The following is a 24,437-nucleotide window of genomic DNA, read 5'->3' as shown; positions in this document are numbered from 1 at the left end:
TTAACTCAATTTCTCCATAAGGAAAAATTAGTTTAATTATAAACGGACTTGACCAACGTGATTTTAACTTTCCTAAAAAGAGCTGAAGTTATGAGTTGAATAGAAGTACCTTATCTCTAACTTGAAACTCTCTTCTAGGTTTGATCCGGGAATCATGCCACTCCTTTGTATGTTCCTTTGTTAGACAGGCATTCTCATAAGCATGAATTCATTAAGCTGTAATTTTCTTTTGAAACCTACACTAGCTAGATCAAGATCAACCTATTTTATAGCCTAAAAAGCTTTATGTTCAATTTCAACAAGTAGATGGCAAGATTTTCCATATACTATAAGGGGCTGTGCCCAAGGCTGTTTTAAAGGTAGTTCTAGAAGCCCATATAGCATCATTAAGGTTTACAGACCAATTTTTCCTTGACCGCTCAACAGTTTTCTCAAGAATTCTTTTAAGTTCTCTACTCGTGTTTTCTACTTGGCCACTAGTTTAAGGGTGATAAGGGATGACAAATTTATGCGAGACACCAACCCTTCTTAACACCTTCTTTAATTGAGCATTGAAAAATGTGTACCTCTATCATTAATAATAGTATTAGGGATGCCAAACCTGCATAAAATATTTTTTTAAAAATTTTACTACTACTCTAGCATCATTACGAGACAAAGCCTGTGCCTCAACCCATATAGAAGCATAATCAATAGCCACCAAAATATATTTATTACCAAAAGAATTAGGAAATGGTCTCATAAAGTCGATACCCCATACATCAAAAACTTCACATTCAAGTATGCCATATTGGGGCATCTCATCATGAGATGAAATGTTACCTATATGTTAGCAATGATCGCATTCTTACACGAACATGTGGCTATCTTTGAATAGAGTTGGCCAATAAAACCCTGCTACTAGTGCTTTTTGAGCTATCTTGCTTACCACATAATATCCCCCAGCTGGTCCATCATGGCAATGACCAAGAATGCCCATGGATTCTGGTCATGCTATACACCTCCTTATTATCCTATTAGCATAAATTTTAAACAAAAATGGATATTTCCAAAAGTAATACTTCAAATCAGTAAAGAATTTCTTCTTTTAGTGATAAGAATAATCCTTTGGAAGTTCTCTCGAAACAAGATAATTTTCAAAATCAGCATACCATGGAATAGAAAAATCAGAGTTACTCATCAAACTCACCATAGCATACAATTGCTCATCTGGAAAATGATCATTAATATCCTATTTATATAACTCCTCTAAATAAGGGTTCTCTAGGTATGATAAATGGTCGACCGCCAAGTTTTCTGCTCCCCTCTTATTATGTATCTCTAAGTCAAATTCTTGTAGAAGTAACACCCATCTTATTAATCTTGATTTTGTATCAGTCTTAGAGAATAAATATCTCAATGCTGAGTGATCAGTGTATATAATCACCTTTGACAATATTAAGTATGATCAAAACTTGTCAAAAGCAAAGATAACGATAATCAATTCTTTTTCAGTAGTGATGTAATCTATGTGCGCCTCAATCATCATTTTATTTATGTAATAAAAGGGCTGAAAGTGCATTTCTCTCATTTGACCAAGAACGGCTCCAATAACGAATTCACTAGCATCACACATGAGTTTAAATGGAAAACTCCAATTTGGTGCTACCATTATTGGGGCATTAATAAGTTTTGCTTTTAGAGAGAAAAAAGTTGATGCAATAAAGACAAGAATTGCAAATGATACTTTAAACTTTCAAAGAGGTCCGATGACAAGATCTAAGTCCAAAAGGATGCAAGAATCTTTGTTGGGCTTAATTAAAGACATTTGGAGTATTCAAATACAACAAGACTCAGCCTAAGGTTTAGGATTGTATAAAGGAACCAAAATCATCAATTTAGTGCAATAAGTTTGGGCTGAACTTATAGGTCCAATAAAATTCATTTGAAGCCTTTTTTTTTATTAGGTTTTTTTAAGTTATGGTGTGATTAGTTATCATTTAGAGTTATAAAATGGATGCACATAATTAGTCATAATTTGGAATTACAAAATGGATCCATATAATTAGTTGCCATTTGGGAGTTACAAAATAAGTGACATCAATATAAAAACAACCACTTTTAATGAGTTTTAAGGGGAAATAAAGGAGAAAACATGGGAAAGCTCAAAAGACATCCATTTAGGTTTCTTTGTCTTGTTTTGGCTATAAATATCAAAGCCAAATTCAGTTGTAAATTGAATTGATGAATGATAATCTTTATTTGCTCTTTGTGAGTGTTTTTGCTTAAGTTCTTGCATGAACTTTGAACTTATCAAACTATTTTTTAGTTTGTGGCATTCCCTAACTAAAATCTTATGTTTGATTCTTAACTTATCAAATCATACTTAGTTTGTTGCGTTTGGAGTTGAATTCAAGTGCTAGTTTCATTGTTAGAACTAGTTTTTCCTAACTTCACTTGAGGAGATCCTTGGATTTTGGAATCATCTTGATTAGAGGGTGTTTTCTTGCATTCCATACGTATCATAACTCATTAGTTATTGGGATGTATGGTTGCTAAGATGATGATTTCCTATCAAAAGCTGTCATGCATTCATCATCAAACACAAAATCAACATTTTTTCCAAAAACTTAGTAAGGTATCTAGCATATCTAAGAAAACTCCTAATAGCTTTTACAAATGATGGAGGTGGTAGTTTTTTAATGGTCTCAATTTTTGCTTGATCCACCTCAATTCTCTTACTTGAAATCCTATGTCTTAAAGTGATACCCTCTTGTACCATGAAATGGAATTTCTTCCTATTCAAAACCAAGTTGGTTTCCTCACACCTAATCAAAACCCTTCCCAAATGCTCCAAATATTATTCAAATGAATTTTTATGAACAGAAAAATCATCCATAAGAACTTCCATAATGTCCTTTACTAAATTATCAAAGATGGTTATCATACATCTTTGAAATATAGCTGATGCATTACGCAAACCAAATGGCATTCTTTTGTAGGCGAAGGTTCCATATGAGCATGTGAAAATAGTCTTCTCTTAATCTTCAAGAGCTATTGGAGTATGAAAATACCTTGGCATTCCATATAAGAAGTAGTAATATTTATGCCCTAATAATCTTTCTAGCATCTGATTAATAAAAGGTAATGGAAAATGATCTTTTTTAGTGGCATCATCCAACTTCCTATAGTCAATGAACACTCTCTAACCTGTTACCGTTCGTGTTGGTATCATTTCATTATTTTCATTTACCACGACCATCATACCTTCTTTCTTAGACACCACTTGTATTGAACTTACCCAAGAACTATCTGAAATGGGGTAAATTATTCTTACATCAAGGAGCTTGATCACTTCCTTCTTTACTACCTCCTTCATATTAGGGTGAAACGCCTTTAGGGCTGCACTAAGTCTTGAATTTTTCTTCCATTAAGATCTTGTTTATGAAAAATGAAGGGCTTATTCCCTTAATATCCGCAATTTTCCAAGCTATTGCCCGTTGCCGCCTCCTCAACACCTCAATAGCTTAGCTTTCTAATCTTCCAGTAACTTAACACTAACTATTACCAGTAGTTTGAATCGCTCCATTAAGATTGCATATTTTAGATGAGATGGAGTTGCTTAAGTTCTAGGGTTGGTGGGTCCTCAAAAGATGGTCTCATCCTCTCTTCTTTTGGCATTTCAATAGACTCAAATGTTGTCTTTCTCATTGGTTTTGTTGCCTCAAGATCGGCAAGTTGCTCTAAGGCGTCCACCATCTTGCATTTTTCTTATTCCTGTACCAAACACAACTCAAGGGGATCTTTAGTAACAATAAATTAAATTAAATTAACAGTTTCATGTTTAGTCTTATCATCACTAAAGTCCAGGTCGTCAAGTATAAACAAATGTTTCATAGCATTAAGATTTTCAAAAGTCACTTGCTCTTCCCCTACTCGAAGAATAAGCTGTCTATCATGCACATCAATAATGGCTTTAGCTATAGCAAGGAAAGGTCTTCCTAAAATAAGAGAAACATCGATAGTTTCATCTATATCCATAATTACAAAATCTACAGAAAATATAAATTTTTGAACCTTAACTAACACATACGTAATAATATCCATAGGATATACAACAAATTTAATAAAGTGATAAGTAGAGTATGATACTTTTGAATTATTATATGATTGAATTAGTATATATGTACCTATATATGTACCTATGATAGAATTCAAATAATTCAATACAAATATTTACAAAAATTAAAATAAAAAGTCATAAAAAAGGTATGGTACTCTCACTTTTATTTTATTGACATATTAATTCATGTGATTCTATTATTGTAATACTTCATCAGTATGATTATCTACTATTTACTATTATACTATATATTAATCTATAAAATAACTTATATTATATAATCTTATAATAATAATAATTTACGCGTGTAGCGTATGTGACGAGTAATATTAATGAATAAAACTGCATGAGACACTCTTTTAAAAAATTTAGAAAACTATAACCATAAAAAAAATTATCACTTATAATACTAAATTTTATAAAAATAATAAAATTCTTTTTCAGATTGCATAAATATCTTATGACCTACTATTAACTATTCTTTGACCATAGCCCAAGGAAACTATTTTTGTTAGAATTAACATTACTAAAATATTTATTTAGGTTTCTTTTGACAAATAGAAACTTTTTATTTAGGTTGAACCATAACACAGGACAAATTAATGTGCGTACATTATATTGCCAACAGAAACCTGAATACATGCGCGTACAGAGGCACCAGAGCCAGAGAAGAGAGTCGAGTGGCTTGAGGGTGCGGTAGCCCAAAGCCGAAACTCATTTGTGGCTGCGGCGGTAGCCAACTAGCCAGCCAGGTTACCACTTCCTTCCTGCGAGTGGTGATATCAGACAAAAACACTCGCCCACAAATCCAGGCTGAAAAATTGGTAAGAAGGCATGTTCCTTCTTCTCCTTCCATCGAAATCACAGTCACTCACACTTCCTTAGAAAAACAGATTTCTATACTCTTCCTCTCTCTCTCTCTCTCTCTCTGCAAGTTACTTTGTCCCTTTCTCTATTTCCTGTTCTCACCACCTGAATTGCCCTTTACTCAACCCTTCCACATTTTAAGTTTCTCTCCGCACTCTCTCCATCTAGATCTGCCAACTCAAGAACTCATCTGAATTTGGTCCATGATTGATTAGTATGTAATGCCAAATACCCTTTTTTCAGATCTAAAGATAATTATCGATTAATGGTTTCTTTTTTGGGTTTCTGCTAATCCTGGAGAGAGAAAGATGGGATCCAGTGGAAGCAAGGCCTTTAATAACAGTGGCGCATCATCATCAAGTGGACGGAAGGGGAGATGTAAAGGGAGTAGGGTTTTCCAGTCTTCTTGCCTTGGGGGAGCTCCTTCTAATGATAATACCAAAGTCAGTGACTTTATCATCTCTCTCTTTCGATTTAAATGCAATGTTTGTTTTGTTTCTTGAAGGTTTTAGCTGTATTGAGTTTCTTGCCATTGTCAGTATAATAACTTCTGTAATGTTAGCCAAAAAGCTTCATTTGTTTTTCCCTTATCTTTGAAACAAATGGTATGATGCTTCATGGCTTCACTAAAGAGTTATAGAGAGAAGATACCAATATGCTAGAACATATTAGAGTTGTGAGGAATGCCTAGTCAAGGGCCAAGGGTGGAGCTGGAAGTATTTTCTTTGTGGGGCCATTTATTTTTTGATGTCCTAATTATTAAATTAACATTAAAAAGTATCTCATGGATGAACTATAATATGCCTGTAGTTCTTATAAAGAACCATGTCTTTTATGCTTTACATAAACTGGACTCTGTTTGGGAATAGAATGCACAAACTTTCTTAAACTAATGTGTTACATGGAATGCAATTTAGCATATGTTTTGAGTAACTGAATAAAACAATCCCGTAGTTTTCCTAAATAACATCAGGAAAAAGAAAATTCTACAAGAAAAAATTTGAAGAAAAAATTAGAAGGTGATTATAATTTTGGATTGAGAATTTAATCTCTTAAGTGAATCTACCAACAAGATAGAGTTTTGAGGGAGACATTAACAATATAAGGTGTAACACTTGCAACAATTAATTTTTATGTTTATAGAAAAGAGAAAATTATTTAAATGTCTTGGGGAGAGGGGGCATTGCCCTCTCTGGTCATAACATAGCTCTACCTTAGTTATTAGTGCCATTCGGGCTGACTTTGGTTAAACATTATCATGTAACAATAACCTTTATCCTTAATGCCCATGTTCCAGTGCATGTGCCTTTGCCGTTTAGGGCACTAGCAGCTTGTTTAGGGCCTAAAGAATGTTGGTGTTATACTTTCTAGTAGGTGGTTAATTATTTACTTTGGATTAATAAGTATGCATGTACAGCTGTAATATCAAGTGATTGGATAGGATGGGATTAGCTAAAGGAGGTCTACTTGATGTTATATATTTCATGCCCAATGGACCAAAGAAACAAAATAAAGCATGTGTCCCTGATGGGACAGCCTAGTGGTTAAAATTTGGCTAGGGGATTTTAGGTTCAAACCACCGGATGGGGAGTCATCTAGTGAATCTTAGGTTCCTTTGCATATCTTGACATGGGAACTTAACCTCCTAGTTTTCTATTTTTTCTCCTTCTTTTTATTATTATTCTTTTTATAGTAAGAACTAATTTTCCACTTGGACACATGGAATAGCTATTTAATAGGTATATTTTTTTCTATAGGTATATGTTTTTCTTTTGCATATGTCATCTGGCTATTTATGATTTATGTAATGGCGTAAGATGTTTGATTGGTCAGATTTCTCAAGGACTAAATTTTTTATTGTTCATGTTTCAGATGTGTCATCGTAATAGCAAAGAAAATATAGGCAATGCATCACCTAGCGGCCAGACTGGAACCCTGTTAGGTCAGGTTAAAATTGATTGTAGAAAGGTAAAAGTTAAGCAGTCTGAAGAAAGTTGTGTATCTTCTAGTGCTGGGCTAGATGAGTGCAGCCAAGCAAGTATCACAAATAGAGCCTGCAGGATAGGTAGCAGCTCTGCTCGAGCTGCTTCTATTCCATCCTTGACTTCTCAAAGTAGCTTTCTTTCTCGCTTTAGCTTCATTCCTGGTAATATGAGCTTTAGACTAAACAGAGCAACCAGTTTAGGGTCATCCAGGGCTTATCGTATCCCGTCTACAAGTCTCCAAATGCTCAATGATGAAGAAGAGATTCAGCATCCAAGATCAGCCAACAACACTGATGGAAGTGAAACTCAACAAATTAGTGATTTGCAACCTACAACTCACTCACAACATCATGTAGACACTTCTGCTAATGTACATCTGCACAATCGGGCATCTAATTTCTTGGACAATAATGGAAGCATTCAGACAACTTCTTCTGTTCATGGAGCATGCAGAGATGGGGATGACATCAAGGTGGGGAATGATGGAACCTCACGTTCTCCAAGAATTTATAGTGATTCAGATAGTTTTGAGACTAGAATTTCAGACAGACGAATTGGTGCACAAGAGCCCATTGAACATAATGTTTGTTTTAGCCGTACCCTAAGTGTTGGAAGACTTCGAGACAGAGTTCTCCGTCGATCACCACCATCAGACATTACAATTTGTCCTTTGCAACAAGAGAGAGACTTAAGAGATGCCACTCACGTTAGTGGGGGACAAGCATTGGGTAGTGAAATAAGGATATCAGAATCCGAAGGTGATGCTCTTAACCCTCCAACTACATCTGGTTATCCTCCTGTCTCCTCTAGCTCCATGTTCAGTGTTCATGATCATGAGCTGGAAACTACACGGTCAAGAGACACTAGGTATCATGACCTACTGGAACATAGGTCAAATTTCCTTGAGCGAAGGAGGAGAATAAGATCTCAGGTTTGTCTTACAACATTACTCAGTAGTTGGTATAATCAAAGTATATCTAAGAAGTAGTCCCATTGTAGATGCAAATTGCTCCTAGTTCTTTCTTCTGCTAATTCTGCAAAACTGCTAAGTTTACAATCAACCAAACCATGATCCCTTCTAATGTTCCCAGTCTTATGGTGAACCAATAATTTGAATTGATATTTCACATGGTGAATCTGATATGTCAATAGACTTCCCACTGATGTTGGCCAATCATATGCTGCACTTACGTGGATGCTTGATACACCTTTTAATGTTTCTCCAGACTTTGCATACACTCCATCTGGTGATGGAATCCAGACATTTTACTTCAGGGGACATACTTTGTACAAAATGTAAGATAATAGTTAATAGCTTGTGTGTTGGTGAAGACTCGAGGCAAACTAAGATTACTGACATAAATGTTAGTTCTTTCCACTGGAAAATAGAAGCTTATACATACTGATCACAAGGAATAACATGATGGAATTAAAAGAAAATAACAAAAAAGAAAAGGAGCTGAAGGGCAAAGTTCTCTCTCCCTTACTGTGGCTTTCAATCGAGTTTATATCACTGCTATCGCAGAAAATAAATCTCTATATAAGAGGTTTCAAGCAGATATACAATAAGTCTTGGCTTGCAACTTTTTACTGGACATGAACGCAACTGTTGTCTGATGCCATGTACAGTCAGGATCAGGCTGCCAACCATTGTGGAGTATCAAGGATATAACTTAGGCCAAGATTTTACCTACTGGGTTGTCTAGATTAATTTGCTCTGCACTCCTCTTATCTGCTGTCTGAACCTTTTTTAGCTATAAGAAAATAACAGTCACTAATTTTTACTTGAACTGAGTCCTACTTTTTTGTTATTTGCTCTATTTTCTTTTATGTCATAATGGCTAACATCGCATGGATTATTGACTGGCATACTCAATGGTGTAGGTTCGTGCTCTTCAGCGGCTTGGAAGCCGTTTTGAGAACCTGTCTGGACATGAGAGGTCATGCATATTATCTGGTCACCATAGAACTGGACGTTGTACATGTCGTACGACTAATCGAGATGCCAATTTAAATGATGATACAAGTGCTAGAGCGAGCATATCAAGAATTGTCATGTTAGCTGAAGCTCTGTTTGAGGTATATGCCATTACTGCCATAGCTATTCTTCATTGTATTTTTATTCAACAATTCCTTTATATGTTAAATGTTGTTTACATATTTTAATTAGGTTCTGGATGAAATTCACCAACAATCTGTGGTGCTATCCTCTCAGCCTTCGTTGTCTTCGCTTGGATCTGTACCTGCACCTAATGAAGTAGTGGAGTCTTTGCCAGTTGAATTATATACCAAGTTGCAAAAACATCAGAGTGAGGAGGCAGCTCAGTAAGTGTTTGTTTTTACTTTAAATTTCTATCTGTTGTATCTCAGATGGAAGCACTTAAATTTTCATTTTGATTAAATGATGAGAGAATCTTTACAAATTATTTTGATTTAAGTACGGGTTGAAATTCCGTGTTTTTCTAGGAGAATTGTTAATTATATATATAATTATCACAATCCTCTGACATAAGCTAGTTGCATTTTAGTGGATACTTAATAAGACATTGAACTGTGGAAAAAGCCCATCACTTTTAGTTGCATAAAAGTATCCAATCCTTCTGTCATCCATGATCACTGTAAGGATTTATCACTTTTCTAAAAAAAGTCTGGAAGTTTTGATCCTTTCTTCTTCCATGACTAGTGGTGGTTAAATTCTGTTAGATAAAGTAAATGAGACTAATTGATAACCCATCCTCCTACATATGCAAAGAGACAGAGTGAAGTTAAATGGGTCAAACTTTCCAACCGTGGTAGATGCCACCAGGACTCTTGAAATTCCTAGAAGTCTAACACCACAGAGAAGGTAGGAAAACAATCTTATGAAGAATCAATATATTATAGCTAATGCTTTATGGCGATCTCATTAACATTCTTCTGTCTTGGGTGAGCAATGGACAATGGAGATTTAGTGCAGAAACCAACTTAAGGAGAAACCCAGTCAAGAATTAGGGCCTCACAATTGTGTGCATATTCCTTGCCCAAATCGTAGGAACATTGCTTTTTTGTTATCTTCCTTCTTTGATTTTTTTTGTATTGGTACATTGAGTCAGGCCTGAAATCAACTCACTGAAAATTTTAAATTCTCACCTCATAATAGAACAATTGTCCTGTGAACCTTGAACACTCTTTGTTGTTCCAATAACAACTTGAATTCCTTAAGCAAACTAACCAGCTTGCTATTCAGCACTTCAGCACCTGATTCTCCAGTTTCCATCATCCATACAGTTACCAAAGTTAAATCTCTTCCATTTCAATTGGAACTCTACCAAAAAGGAAGTCAATGTTCCATCAAATACACCTGAGGGGACATCTGCACTAGCATTGACACGTGTGGGAACCTGCAGGCAGCTAAATCTGACACTATTTGTGATGTACTGTGTGATCGACTTTAGCTGTTGATGCATCAAATATGTTTTCTTCTTCACATAGACAAAAAATCCATTTCAATCTTAGCATTTTATGTTGTTCCTGGGCATCAAAATAGTGTAACCTGTTAAAGATGCTTCACTATTTTGAGATTATTACTGAAAGCATGCCACTTCCTTATATTTCATACTTTTAAGTTTGTATTCAGAAGTATATCCAGTAATTCATAGTTTATTTTCAATTCAAATCAATGTAGTACAATTGGATACCTTAATATAACTAAATGCCTCTGTTCCTGATTGCTTTGAGCTTAAGCCTCTTCCTTTTTTTTGGTCTGAATTAAAACAGTAATTGAATTAATTTTTTCCCCTTTCTGATAATAGATGCTATATATGCCTTGTGGAGTACGAGGAAGGGGACAGTATGCGGATATTGCCTTGTCATCATGAATTTCACAGGACATGTATAGACAAGTGGCTTAAGGAGATTCACAGGTATAACAGAATTCTTATTGAATTTTAAATTGAAATCCTGAATGTATAGCCAACCATGGTTTTCCCCTCAATAAGCAAATAGATTTTAATCTATATACAAATGTCTGTAAATGCATGCTTATTTAATGTTAATCATTAAATATCCCCGATTTCTTTTGGGAGCAATTTCAGTGAGATCCTAATGTTTTAAACATTAAGTTGAAAGTTATTTCTTCTAGGAGCCTGTAAACTTTTGTTAGTCTCTCCAAACACTATATGCACATGGAATTTGTTGAATTGTTTAAAAAGTATAAAGTTATAACACCTTAAATGCAAAAGGTACAAAAAAGGAAAATTGCATATTTTCTTTTTCTTCTTTTTCTTAAAGATTTTTTTTTTGATAAAATGAAGAAAAGATTCATATTTCCCCCACTTTCCTCCCTCACTCTCTAAGTGTAATGGCAACCAGCTAATATAGAAGTCTACACCACTTGGATGTTGAATTGGTTTTTATTTGGTAAAATAATCTTGGAAGTGAGCCACAGATCACACTTGTCAGTATCATATTTGTTTCTGATTTTTTGATGTAAGAGGGCTTAAACTATCGTGCCAAGTAGCAATTACGCAGGTCATCGTGCACTTATTTTGTTTCTACTGAGAAGATCAACCTCATAATCATTGCTTCTGTGTTTGCTTGATGCGATTGTCTCTCATACTATTTTGGGTAGTCAGTAGTGGCTTCAGTATTTGTTGTGCTTAAGGACTGAGCTCAGTTATTGGGCCCAAGAAACAAAGCCTGATATTTGTGCAAGAAGTGAAATTTCATTTGGTTCTGGTGAAAGAGAGTGATGACTCATCATAAGGCCCGAATTGGTCTGTAAATTTGAAATACAACCATTTGATTTGAAAGCTTACTTTAGACTTTATGGTAACTGCACACTCCAAACTGGCGGTTAAGAGCCCGAACATCTCCTCTCAGACTTTACCAAGCCAAACAAGCCTAAAATCACCAGTAACAAAACTAGAGCAAAACTTCGAAGGCTTTTATCTCAATAATAGTCAAGTGCCCTTTGTCATAATTCAAGTACTTGGATCAATTTTAGGATCCAAGGTTTTTGGTGTTGGTGAATTTTGATTTGGGTGGAGACAGAGATAGAGCTGAGAAAAACAATTTATTTTGAATAATTCTGTTAGATTGAGACACATTTTTTTAATGATAGAGAAATAAAAGAGCTTGCATGTCTTGTATATTGATGTTCCCATTTTTGAGTTCAAACAAATTTAAGTTAACAAGGAGAACAAAATGTCAAGTAGAATTGCTAGAATCTGACGAAAATTTATGTTGGTTGGATGGGGGTGCTTAGCAAGAGAATGTATATAATCATGAGATGGAATGAAGCCCACGTGTACTTTTCTTTCCTATGCTGATTTATGTGATTGAACTGTTGATCAGTGTTTAGTTGATATCTGTTTTAAGTTGTATGTGCCAGCTATGCCTGATTCATTTCTACAATCACAAATTTGGCTCACCTAAATTTTATGAGCTTATCTTTATATGATTCTATTTTCTGGATACTTTGTATCTTGCGTACTAGTTGCATATATGTGATTTTCTTTCTGATAGGGGTGTAATTGAGCCAAGTCGAGTAAATATAGTGCCAGGGCGAGCTCAACTTGACTCAGAAACTCAAGGCTTGAAACTCGACTGGACTTGATTGAGCTTTTTAGTGCTCAACTTGATTAGAAATCTGAAATACTTGAGCTTGACTCCATTACCGCTGTATATATTATAGGCAACTTATTAATTTTTAAAGTTAAAAGTAAATTTCAGTAAGCTTGAACTCAAGCTCGAATAATATTTTTTATTTAAATATTATATATCTTAAAATATAAAAATTGAACACTTGGTTAAGCTCGTGAGCTATGTTATGTTAGTTGGGTACTTAATACTTGAGCTCGGCTTTACTCTTAAACTACTCGAGCTGGAACTCAGCTCGATAATGGTTGAGTTGAATTCGAGTAATTTGCAAGTAAAGTCTGGTTAGCTAAGGAGTAGATTGATTCATTTACACCCTTCTGATATTACTTCAATTCGCATTGATTTTTAGAAGTAATGTTTCTGATTTAAAACATTCATCTGACTTGGTTATGGCCTCAGGGTATGTCCACTTTGTCGTGGGGATGTATGTAGATCTGATTCATTGCCGGCAGAAAACTAAGGTGGCCAGATTGCAGTCTGTCTGTTCATCATTTACAGAACTCTTTCATTTATTTTAGTTCTCCAGCAAGAAAGAAGGTGAATTCAAAAATTTACCTGAAATCTTGACCATTTCCACCAGGATACCTATTGCAGTCTCCCATTCCAACATAGCCTGTTAAAAAATATCAGCACCCTGCTGATGAACGAAGTCAGTCAGAACTGTGGCCGAGGAGTTTTGCGGCCTTCTTTTCCGGGAGGGAGAACACGTGTTGATGATTAGACTTTCTTGATTTGTTCTATTTTTTTTTCAATGTAAAATCTTTAAATAGTATCTTATGCAGGAAGAAAAGAAGGGTCTTCTCATGTTATGCAGCCTCTAGAGCATCTTTATTTTCCCATATTCAGAGTTTTCTAGCTGTCAAAATTGTTATCATAAATTCGTCAGAAAAAAAAATAAAAATAAGGGCACTCACTCTTACCAAATATATTAAAAGAGCGTCTGCATTTTCCTGCTCATGATGGTTTTCTTTAATAGAAAACAGATTAACTAGGAGTTAGCAGAAAGAAAGGAAGAAAAAAAAAAAAAAAAAAACCTGAACCAACTGAAAAGTCGATTGAAATCAATCAGGAAAAATACTTCTTTTTTTTTTTTTTATCTGAACCATCAGGAAAAATAGTTTAGCTGAAGTGTTCTTTCAATTAGAACAATTTTCTTTTTCTTTTACCTGCTCTCAGCTAACAGAAAAACATGTGTTAATTGACTAATTTGTTTTGAACTGAACAGATGGTTATTTAATATTGAAAATGACTGGTCAGTTCTTTCCAATCGTGAATCACCCCCAACATGAACTATTCACTTCCCATGCACAGATGGCAACTTGTAACCAACTCATGGACTAGGAAATGTCATCACCCCTACTGATTTTCTTTTCTTCTTTTTTTTTTTTTTTTTTTAAATTCTACGATCAGGTTTTGAAGTTTTTATTTTAAAATTCTTTTTTAGATCAAATCCTAAGATTTTTAATTGCTCTCCGTTAACATGATAAGCAATGGAGTGATATTCAAGCCCAAAAAATATACAGTTGAAATTTAACAAATTTTGAAAAAATCAACTTCGTTCTATGATTGAAAATGAATAATTTTATTACTCAATAAATAATAAATTTTTATAATTATTAGTTAGTAGAAAAAATATTTTACAAAAAACTAAAATATGAGCAAATAAAAATGGTTCTATTACTATCAATGTATATATGTATTTCTTGTTGTAATCATTTATTGGATTAAGAGTTAGTTTGAGGAGAAATTGATGTTGATGGCGCTGTGTGTGTAACTATAAGAGTTGTTATATTTAAATGCATATTAAATTGATTTTCTAATAAGTTTAGTGAATTTTTAAGTTTTTTTAATAATTTATTTAGATTCTTAAAAATACTACAAAAATTAATTATAAAATAACAGTTTGTAATTACAAATAAATAAGCTGAGAACTTTGAAAGTAATTGTTGAAAATTTGTATTAAATGATGTTTGAAATAAATATAAAAAAATAATTAAAAGAAATAGTTCACTGAAAACTAAAAATATTTATAGAGAATTTATTTTTGAGCATTTGAGTTTTGTAGTACTGATTGTTATTCTTTCTTATTCTTGATTCATTATTGGTGTTGGTTTTGTTTCTCCTTTTAATAAGGATCTTTAAGTTCTACTTTTTTGAAAATCTGCTCTCATGATTTGATTTGTTTTGGTGGAGTCTTATTATTTCTTTAATTTAAAAAGTCAAAAAATAAAGTGGGAATAACCAATTTCCTCCATATATTAAATTTCTATACTGTTTGTTTTAATTATTAACTATTAATTAATTAATTATTATAAGCTTACGATTTTGACTATATTACCATTTGTATCAAACTTAAACTGAGAAATAATTATAGACCAAATAAAGTTAAATATTTAATTAGAATATAAAACCTAATGCCATATGTTTTGACTATATAAATCAATAATTATTATAATTTTTTTATCATTTTAAATTTAATAAGTTAAAATACAATTTTCAAACTCTTCAATCGGTGCTCACACTTATTCACGTCAATCCCAAATAATACTTTTGCAATCTTTTGTTATTATTATTATATTATTATTTTAATATATCTTTTTAAATATCCAACAACTCTAAATAAACCCAAAACTAAATCACTCTTATTCATAAAAAGCTTTTATACAAGTAATAAAATATTGGAAAACTTCACTAAAATATTATGTGATTTTGCCTATTTATAATTTAGAATCTGTAAATTTTATATTAATTTTAGTACCTATGATTATCACTATTAGCACATAACAATCAAATGTCAAAAGACAAGTCATAGACATTGTTGTTCCTATTTTACTCTCAAGTACGTGTTGTCTTCTTGAAAACCATAGGATCGTTTAGTTGAGTTTTTTCTTTTCTTTTTTTACTCGTACAAATAAAATAGTGTTTGCCTCTCTTCTTATCAAATTGTCGTTATCCCTCCTCTCTGTTGGGAGTTTTGATTTGAAATTGTTAATTGTTGGAAGAGAGTGATGAAGAGGTACATAAATAATGGAATTTGAGATTTTTTATTAATAAATTAAAAATTAAATTATATATTGTTAAATAAAATTATATAATTTTAAATATGATTACATAGTTTTAAAATAATTTAATATAATTTTAAATAAAATTACATAATTTTAAATAAAATTATGTAGTTTTGATGTATCAAATTAAAATAAAATTTAAATAAATAATATAATTTCAAATAAAACTATATAGTTTGATGTATCAAAGTAAAAAAAATTTAAATAAAATTATATAAATTTTTAAATAATATTACATAATTTTAATCTACTAAATTAAAGAAAACCACATAATTTTTTAGTAGACCCACGTAGTTTTAATGTACACAGCTTAGGAAAATCTAAGACAAAAGAGTCCCTAATTCTATTAGTTCTTCTCATCTCAAACTACCATCAACTCAACCCTTTCAAAGCCTCCACCACCCACCCTTTTCTTCACGCCGCCGTCCACGCCACCGCTGTTGCGATTCACTCCGCTGCTGCTGGCGTCGCTCTTGCTGCCGTCGTTCTCAGCCGCTGCTCCGTCTCAGGTAAGTTAAGCTAGGAAAGCAACAACTTTGTCAAAATAGATGTAAATAACTTTGTCTTCGGTAGTTAAATAACTCTTTTGATTTGGGTTTTGTTTTTCTTGTATGGATATAAACATATCTAGAGAAAAGCATCAAACACATTAATCAATATCCATGTAAAATCACTATTCATTTTTCCTTACTTCAGTCTAATCTCTCGACATCTTCTCAACACCATTTTCCCACAAAAAAAAAAAGAACTCGTATACTGTTTGCCAAAGGTTCTTGAGTTAACGATTTTGACTGTGGCTATCATTTTGAATGCTGATAATGATTCATTGAAGGTATGATTGTTTCTTGTAAAAATAATGATTTTGACTTCGAATTCTATACTTTTCCCCTTTTCGTTCAACTTCTTTTTAGAAACAAATGTCTTTAAGAATGAGTAGCTAGGAACTCTAGCTTGTGGCTGCGGGTGACATTCCCAAAGTTTGAACTATCTCAGAAAATTAGATTCCATGAAATTTGAATTAGCTGTTTAAAATTTCAATTCAAAACGTACCTCTCTCTCTCTTATCACTTAAAATTAGAATCATTTAAATTTCTATATGCAGTTCCCATTTTTTCTTTAAAGAAATTTTGAAGAACAAGAAAACATATATATATTAGAACCTTATGAAAATGACTTGCATATTGGTCTCAAAGATTAACATACGGTTGTCCAAAATTTACAATTTATAAGCAATTGATTCCAATCAAAAGCAAGGGGTGTTAGATATATTATGTCAAGATTATGTTAGACTTCTAATCAGCTGAACCAATAATTTAGGTTTAATTTTAGATTTTCATTTGTAATTTTTATTTGAATTAACAGTTGCTTTTCAGTTAATAATTCATCTAGTATAAATATTTTTTATATTTATTATATGCATAATACATTATATCTGCTTATTTGATTTTTCTTTTATTATTTTAAATTTTTTAGCAGTGATAATATAAAATAATATTTAACTGCAGAAGCTAGTTGTTTATGTTCAGTTGAAGAAGATGTTGAATTATGATGTGTATTTCCATGAAGTTTTTATTAAGTGTTATTTAAATATTTCTTATAATATTAGTTATAAATAGATCTATTATTTAATATTTAATATGCTAATGGTGTTTTTTTTTTTCAAATGTGGTAGATAAGCACTTTGAATATGGAGATGAAGATCTAAAAAGTGTAATAAATATTGCATTTTACTTAGTTTTTATTATTTACAATATTTTTTAAAATTTTTATTGAATTTATACTTGGTTTGTATTAATATATCAAACATTTAATGTCGAATACTTAGACTTGATTAGTTTATGTTTTGTTATTTTTTGTTTATTTTGATTAATTTAAATTATTATAAGCGGGTACCCATTTAATTTCCCATATAATCATATAAACGAGTTTTAACGGGTAGGGTACCTGCTACCCATTTAAATACCCGTTAAATTTATTTAATAGTCATTTCATCTAAACGAGTTTTAATCAGGTTCGGGTAGTTTGCGGGTAATCCTATTAGAATTGCGACGGTTTAAACGGGTTCAGGTTCAGATACCATTAAATGGGCAGGTATCCTACCCGTTGCCACCCCTCCTTCCAAATACAAACTGCGCAAAGCAAGAGTTAAGGTATATTATTGCTAAGAAATTGTATTTGTTTATTCTTTGGCAGTTTATTTTACTTGAGAACATCCAAAAATAGCAGCACCTGAAGATTTGTCCAGTAGTAATTCAAAGGAGACGCTTTCTCTGCCATATTCCACACCTTCCACTGCAAATTTTCTCTGCAACCAAACACCACGCACCTACCTCCATCATTTCTCTAAACATGCCCTGCTACAGTTGCGGACACCGATCCCTAATCCGCGATGACATAACCGGAAGCCTCGTGTGCGATTCGTGCGGAACTGTTCAGAAATTCGACAACTACGAGACTCACACTGGCGGTGTGAATGGTCCTCAAGGTGTTTTTGTCCGTGTTGGAACTTCAGGTACGGGTAGTACATTGAATTACAAAGAGAAAAAGATCTTCGAAGCAAATAAACTTATTGATGATATAGCCTATAAGTTAAATTTATTGGGTCAAAAAGTTACTGATATTAAATCAATGATTGATAATATTACTGATGGTGAGTATGGTCAAGGTGATTGGTTCCCAGTTCTTATAGGCGCGTGTGCTTATGTTGTAGTGAGGAATGAAAATAAAACAACGTTGTCTATTGCTGAAATTGGAGATTTAATTGGTTGTGATGTTTATGAATTAGGTAGAATGGTGACTCGTGTTGTTGATCATTTGAATATAAAGCTTCCCGAGTTTGATATAGTGACTAGTTTTGAGAAAGTAGTTAGGAATTTGTTTAATTTAGGGAGAGTTGAGAGTGATAAATTTGAGAGAATGAGAGAGCAAGGGGTATTTTTGATACAATGTATGATTAACTGGTTCTTAACCACGGGGAGACGGCCGTTGCCAATTGTTGCAGCGGTGTTGGTTTTGGTTGCAGAGTTGAATGGTGTTGAGGGTGTGAGGATTGAAGATGTGGCGAGGGAAGTGCATGCGGCGGTGTCTACTTGTAAGTTGAGGTATAAGGAGTTGTTAGAGGCTCTTGTGAAAGTTGCGCAGGTTTTGCCATGGGGAAAAGATGTGACAGTTAAGAATGTGGTGAAGAATGGGCCTTTTGTATTACGTTATATGGAAATGAAATCGATGGAAAAATGTGATGGGCACAGGAAAGGTTTGCATTATGGTGGATTTGATTTGGGAGAGGTGGTTAGTCAATGTTTGAGGAAAGATGATGTTGAGTATGGTGTTGAAGAGAAGAGTGTAGAATGTGGTGATTCTAGGTATTTTGAGGTGGAAACTGGAAGTGAGTTGAGTAAAATGGGAGATGATGGTATGAAGAAACTTCAGCTTTCACATGAATGTTTGTCTATGGTTTATAATAAATTCTTGAATGAGGCTAGCTGTGGCAAATATAAAGAAGAGATTGGAAGGGCATATAGAAGGAAAAGCAAGAGGGCATTTGAGCTTTTTGCAACAGATTGGTGGAATGGGAAATCAGAATTGAGCAAGAAGATTTTCTTGAAGCAAATACTGGAGAAAGATGTGGGATTAGATCTAATGCCCCCATCTTTTGTTAATGGCTGTGTGGTAGTTGAGAGGAGGAGAGCAAAGATAAATACTGCAAAGCTGCGCATTGAAAGGATTGTGCATCCTTGGACTGCTGATTCAGGTGATTGTAGTGACATTGATATTCTACAAGATTTACATACTAACAAGAGGAAAAGAAAGACACCTGCAAAAGGAATTGATTGGGAAGATTTTGTCATAGAGACCCTCCTGCTTCATCAAGTGAAAGAAGAGGAAATTGAGAAGGGGCATTATAATACCTTGCTGGACTTACATGTGTTCAATTCTGGGACAACATGATGGGCTCGCAAATGGCAGGCATGGCTAGATTTATATTTTGTTTTTTGTTTTTTCAGCTTCATGACTTGAAGAATATGTTGCAAAAATACTCGAACAGGTATGATGGATATTGTATATATATATATATTTTTTTTTGAGTAGATAGATTTGTTTATTCTACCACAGGAATCTCCAGCTCCTTGGTGTTTTTATATAAATTCATAGTTAGAGAAGTTCAATTACAAAACTTTGACATGTATACTTTCATATTTTAGTTGTATTTGAAATATGATACCTTTTCTCATTTAATTATTTGGCACTTTATTCTCCCCTTCTTAACTTGAGGTGGTCTGTCTGTCTCTATTATATATTAGTTGAGTGTCTTGCTCCAAATGCTTGGTTTACATCATTCCTTTCCTCCACATTGCCTATCCTATATGATTTGTACTGCCATCAACAATCCCTCGCTGTCTGCTTTCTTATATCCACTTGCCTTTCTTCCTCCTCCTTATAAGGCTAGGTAAGCGAATTAACTAAAGAATCAAAATCATCATCTCACAAACAAAGCTTTGTCTTTCATATCAATCAAATCCTCTTTTATCTGATATTTAAATCCGGATTCCTCTCTCCGCTGTGCTCAATGGGTTCCTAGCTTCTCTGCTGTAAATTGCTTTTGAGGCTAATTTGTATGATTGTTACTCGAACAAAAGTCTTTATTTATACCAGGTGATCATACACAGAAGACAAACTCAAATGGAAAAACCAAAATGCCTAGCATTTGTATTGACTTCCAGAATTGATTTAGTTTTCGAGCAGCTGTCCCTTCTCCAAATGCAAGTGCTGCTTGTTTATGTGCTGATGACCTGGATAACTTGGAAAGATAAGAATTTGCACACGTGCAAATCTGTTATGCTGTTTCTTGTTGAAGCAAAGGTTTGGCTTATGGTAATTTACTACTCTTTTTATGTACCTGGGAAAAAGAAAAGCAGGATGAGTACGAATATTATATTTTCTCTTCCCAGCAATAGCAGTTAGAAACCATTTAGTTACCAATAGAAACACATTTGAAGTTTAATTTACCTGACGTTTGAGGGTTCTATTTATCCTTGAATGATTGTTCTCCAGTTTTGCAGGATTGCAGTCGAAGCTAATCTTCCCTCCATTCAGCTTTCAGCACTAGAGAACATGTATTATAGCCACATGATAAGATTTGGTAATGTTGAGGAGGGCAGGTAAATTTGGATTATGAGCACCAACTCGTTCAGTCATCCATTTAGACTCGTAACTAGAAGTTTGCTTGAGAAACTAGAGAATCTGAACTGGAAGTTGAGAGTAAAAAAAGAACTTGGTTCATAAGAATGTTCAAATTTGAGTCATATGAAGCAATTGAAATAATGTTTTCACATATTTCTTGGCATAAACAATTGTTATTGCTAAAATAAGGTTCTCTCTGCAGCATGAAATTAGCAACCTGAAGCAGTCAAAAAGAAGGGAGCTTGAAACTCAGAATTTGGCAAGGGACTGCTTCTCTGAGACTGATACAGATGAGGATGATAATTTTCAGATATCAGTTCTTATCCATCCCACTCACCAAAGATTAATAGCTCTGGCTGTACAAATTCAAAACTTTTAGCTGGTGTTGAAGAGTTGAATGATGATTTACCTTTGATTTCACTACTGCATCCCAGTAAACGGGCATCTAGAAAGAAAACAGCTTGTGTAGAAGCTGCACTACATCTGATAAACTGGCCGAAGTTTCTCCCAGATGTTTGTCTAAAACTAGCAATCAGCAGACTGTTATTGGGCATAAACGTGTCCAAGTGGTCATTTCAGATGATGAAGGTAAAATACAGAATGAGGAGAACTTCTTTGGAGGAAGGTTTCATGAACATACAGTGGACAGTGTTGCTACTTCTGATGGATGTGGGTTTTAATTATTGACTTATTTGAGCTCTAGACTTCATATTCTTTTGTACTAAGATTTATTTCTCATCTGCTTGTAGTTAAGGAGAAAAAGAATCTAGCTAGATCTGCAAACGAATTTTCAGGCATGCAAATATCTGAATGAAGCATTCAGAGTAAGTTTCTCATTGGAGATTATGAAGTCTAACTCCTACAAGCTTCACATTTTTTGTTTGATAGGATTTCGCAAGGGCTACACCCAAGTATGCTAAAAGTTCGTACAATCCTGGTAATACTGAAGAAAGTAATTCATGTAAATCTCCTAAAATGGCTACTCAAACTGGAAAAGTATTCAGATCTTTTAGTACTGATGAAGCTGCTTTTTTGCATTTTCGGATAATGTGGACATCTCAGCAAGCTTAATGCATAGGCATAAAGCTGCCTGTCTCAAGTTGCATAACTTTGCCAATGACAACAAAATCAGGTGTTACTCTATTACCTGCATAAATTGGTTTCATGTTGTCTTCTCTTCCTCTGATAATCTTGCTTTTGGTTCTTGAAGCTGTTGAATTGCACGCACAGGCATTAACGCATGCTTATGTGGACACATAAATATCAGAAGGTTTGAAGGGTTTAGGTGGTAAGCAGGTTAGTGTTAATCAGTTTTAGCATGCAGTCTCTAATATGCTTGTTTTTTGAGGAAATTTCAGGGGTTCATAACTATTAGCACTGATAAATAGTGGACAGATAAACCATAAACCATAAGTCATAGGAACCTTTTATTCAGTAGTAGCACCCTTAGTGGCTAGTGCCAGTATAATAATAATGGCCTAACAGACATTTCAAGAGTAAAAACCTTTGCTTTTCTGGGTACACTGCAGAACTCGTTTTCTGTTCCCTACTCTTATAGCCAATATTCTTGGGGAAATTACACCCGCCACATTCTTTTTTTTTTATAAAACATTACACTTTTACCTTTTTTTTTTCTTTTTTTTTTTTGCAAATATACGTTTTTGTTTAACATTTATAGCTTATGTGCGGGTGTGAGAGAGAGAGAGACCTAAGAGGAAATTTATTATAATGGAGAAATTCTCTTAGGTCCCTAAATGAAAACTAGTGCTACAATAAAATTTAGTTTTTAATATTTTATTTATTTCTTTTTTTTCTCTTTCTTTTTTTTAAAATAATTATAATTAAAACTAGTTAACATTAGTTTAAAATCATTAATAATGATAAAAATAGTAGAATAATAATTAATATAAATTAGATCCAAATACATATTTTTATGAACCAAATATATAAATAAGGCTAAATTGAATTTAAAATTACAAAATTATCCATCACTATGAATCAAATAGCACATGATTGTTTTGAGGAAATAAAAAAATAATTAATTATGAGGATTCATTAATTAAAGCTCTTTTAATTCTCAAAATTCATATCGGAAATATTAATTCAGTAAGATATTTCTAAAAAAATGTGTTTTTTTTTTTATATATTAATATATGAATATTGCCTTGTCATATTGAATTAGCAATTTTAAATACATTGATATTTTGTTTAAAATTCATTTTTTATTTTTTATGGAGTCGTCTAATAAATTTTTTGCATAATATTTTATTAGATGCTTTAGTATGTTAAGGGTGGTAAGGTTAGTATTCGTGCCGAGTATTCAGACTTTTTTTTTCTTTCTGCTATATGATAATTATGTAAATAAAAATAAAATGTAATATATTAAAACAAAATAATTAAAGAGAAACATAATTACACAAACATAATTAATAAAAAATAATTATCACGACTAAACATACTTCGAAATATTTAATGTTGCAAAAATATTAAGTTACTTACCTTTAAAAATAATATTAAATAAAATAAAAATTCATATTATAACAATAAACAATAAGAATCTAATTATATTCAATATATATACTTCCACATAAGTAACCAAATAATCTACTTCCTTTTTCTTTACATATATATAACAAAATTGAAAAAATATAATAGGTTGCACTGACAAATTGGTTGGTCTTTTTTTTTATGAAGAAAAAAAAGAGAAATTGATACAAAAAGACACATTATAGAAAAATAAGAAAAAAAAAATCAAATTAAGTGTTTTTTGCATTGTAGAACTAGTTACTTTGAATGATTTTGTTGATATTTGGTTGTTGTTTAGTTGATTTTTGGTTGATTTTTAATTAATGTTTGGTTTATATTTGGTTGATGTTTAAATTTTGAAGAATTATCTTCTATTTTTTTCTTGAACTGTTATTATATTTCTTGTGGGTCTCGACCTCTTTTTTCTTTGATCTCTCCGTTTAGTTCTTATTATGTAAAACAAAAAAATGTCGTTTTTATTTCTTAAAGTTTGTTGAATTTTGTTCTTTGTAAAAAGTTCGACTTTCTTAAAAAAATTTGTAAGAAATTGTTTGATTTCTATATATTAAGTTCTCTAATTGTTGAACTAGATTTACAGTTATATTATCAATTTTACGTTCTTTGTTTGTTTTAATTTTTATTAATTAAATGATTTTACTGATATTTGCTTAATGTTTGGTTGATTTTCAGATATATGAAGAAGCGTCTTTAATTTTTTTTCTTGAACTCTTATTTACCTATTGAAGACAATCCAGAGTATTAGAAATTAATTGATCTGTTGAAAAAGATATTTCTAAGTTCCTTTAATTGTTATTTACGTATTGAAGGAAATATAAAATATTAGAAATTAGTTTTCTTATTGAAAAATTAGTATTAGATTTACATTGTTTTGTGCTTGACTATGGTTTTTTTATTTATTTATTTTATTGATGCAAAAAATAATTAAAGATAGAGAAATAATATTGAAGTCAGGACTGCGACTAAAAAATGATCCGCATAGATTTTTATGCTATTAGATAAAAAAAGTAAAACAATGCCCATAGAGAAATTAGAAAATAATATAGTTAATTT

The 24,437-nt window shown here is 32.7% G+C and overlaps 2 protein-coding genes across 14 annotated transcripts; both read left to right on the top strand.

Annotated features, from left to right (window-relative positions):
• The first annotated feature begins 4,726 nt into the window (after window positions 1–4,726).
• LOC8259116 (E3 ubiquitin-protein ligase MBR2) lies at window positions 4,727–13,398 on the top strand. Of its 2 annotated transcripts, none has more exons than XM_048376885.1 (6): window positions 4,727–5,412; window positions 6,842–7,885; window positions 8,839–9,033; window positions 9,170–9,279; window positions 10,746–10,856; window positions 12,994–13,398. In XM_048376885.1, the coding sequence occupies exons 1-6, from the start codon at window positions 5,278–5,280 to the stop codon at window positions 13,052–13,054; spliced, it is 1,656 nt and encodes a 551-aa protein (XP_048232842.1). In that variant the 5' UTR covers window positions 4,727–5,277; the 3' UTR covers window positions 13,055–13,398. The 2 variants fall into 2 exon arrangements, with proteins under 2 accessions (XP_048232842.1, XP_015573563.2); XM_015718077.3 differs by having other exon boundaries at window positions 4,729–5,412; window positions 9,125–9,279.
• A 2,575-nt stretch (window positions 13,399–15,973) lies between these two features.
• On the top strand, window positions 15,974–24,225 carry LOC107262638 (plant-specific TFIIB-related protein PTF2). 12 transcript variants are annotated; one of them, XM_048376706.1, is made up of 8 exons: window positions 15,974–16,168; window positions 17,853–19,704; window positions 20,720–20,818; window positions 21,043–21,509; window positions 21,590–21,777; window positions 21,903–21,972; window positions 22,051–22,136; window positions 24,057–24,225. In XM_048376706.1, exon 2 carries the CDS (start codon window positions 18,009–18,011, stop codon window positions 19,605–19,607), a length of 1,599 nt encoding a protein of 532 aa, XP_048232663.1. In that variant the 5' UTR covers window positions 15,974–16,168; window positions 17,853–18,008; the 3' UTR covers window positions 19,608–19,704; window positions 20,720–20,818; window positions 21,043–21,509; window positions 21,590–21,777; window positions 21,903–21,972; window positions 22,051–22,136; window positions 24,057–24,225. The 12 variants fall into 12 exon arrangements, with proteins under 12 accessions (XP_048232663.1, XP_048232662.1, XP_048232655.1 ...); XM_048376705.1 differs by having other exon boundaries at window positions 20,712–20,818; XM_048376698.1 differs by having other exon boundaries at window positions 20,313–20,818.
• Window positions 24,226–24,437: the final 212 nt, after the last annotated feature.

This window comes from Ricinus communis, chromosome 7 (genome assembly GCF_019578655.1).
Source record: "Ricinus communis isolate WT05 ecotype wild-type chromosome 7, ASM1957865v1, whole genome shotgun sequence".
Taxonomy (NCBI): Eukaryota; Viridiplantae; Streptophyta; class Magnoliopsida; order Malpighiales; family Euphorbiaceae; genus Ricinus; species Ricinus communis.
This window is presented reverse-complemented; position numbering and strand designations above follow the sequence as displayed.

Excerpts from the sequence above, each read along its gene's own strand:
- LOC8259116 (XM_015718077.3), top strand. The coding sequence starts at position 5,278 with ATGGGATCCAGTGGAAGCAAGGCCTTTAATAACAGTGGCGCATCATCA. Across the intron at positions 5,413-6,841 it reads CTTCTAATGATAATACCAAA|ATGTGTCATCGTAATAGCAA; the intron begins GTCAGTGACTTT and ends TTCATGTTTCAG. Across the intron at positions 10,857-12,993 it reads TGGCTTAAGGAGATTCACAG|GGTATGTCCACTTTGTCGTG; the intron begins GTATAACAGAAT and ends TTATGGCCTCAG.
- LOC107262638 (XM_048376706.1), top strand. The coding sequence starts at position 18,009 with ATGCCCTGCTACAGTTGCGGACACCGATCCCTAATCCGCGATGACATA.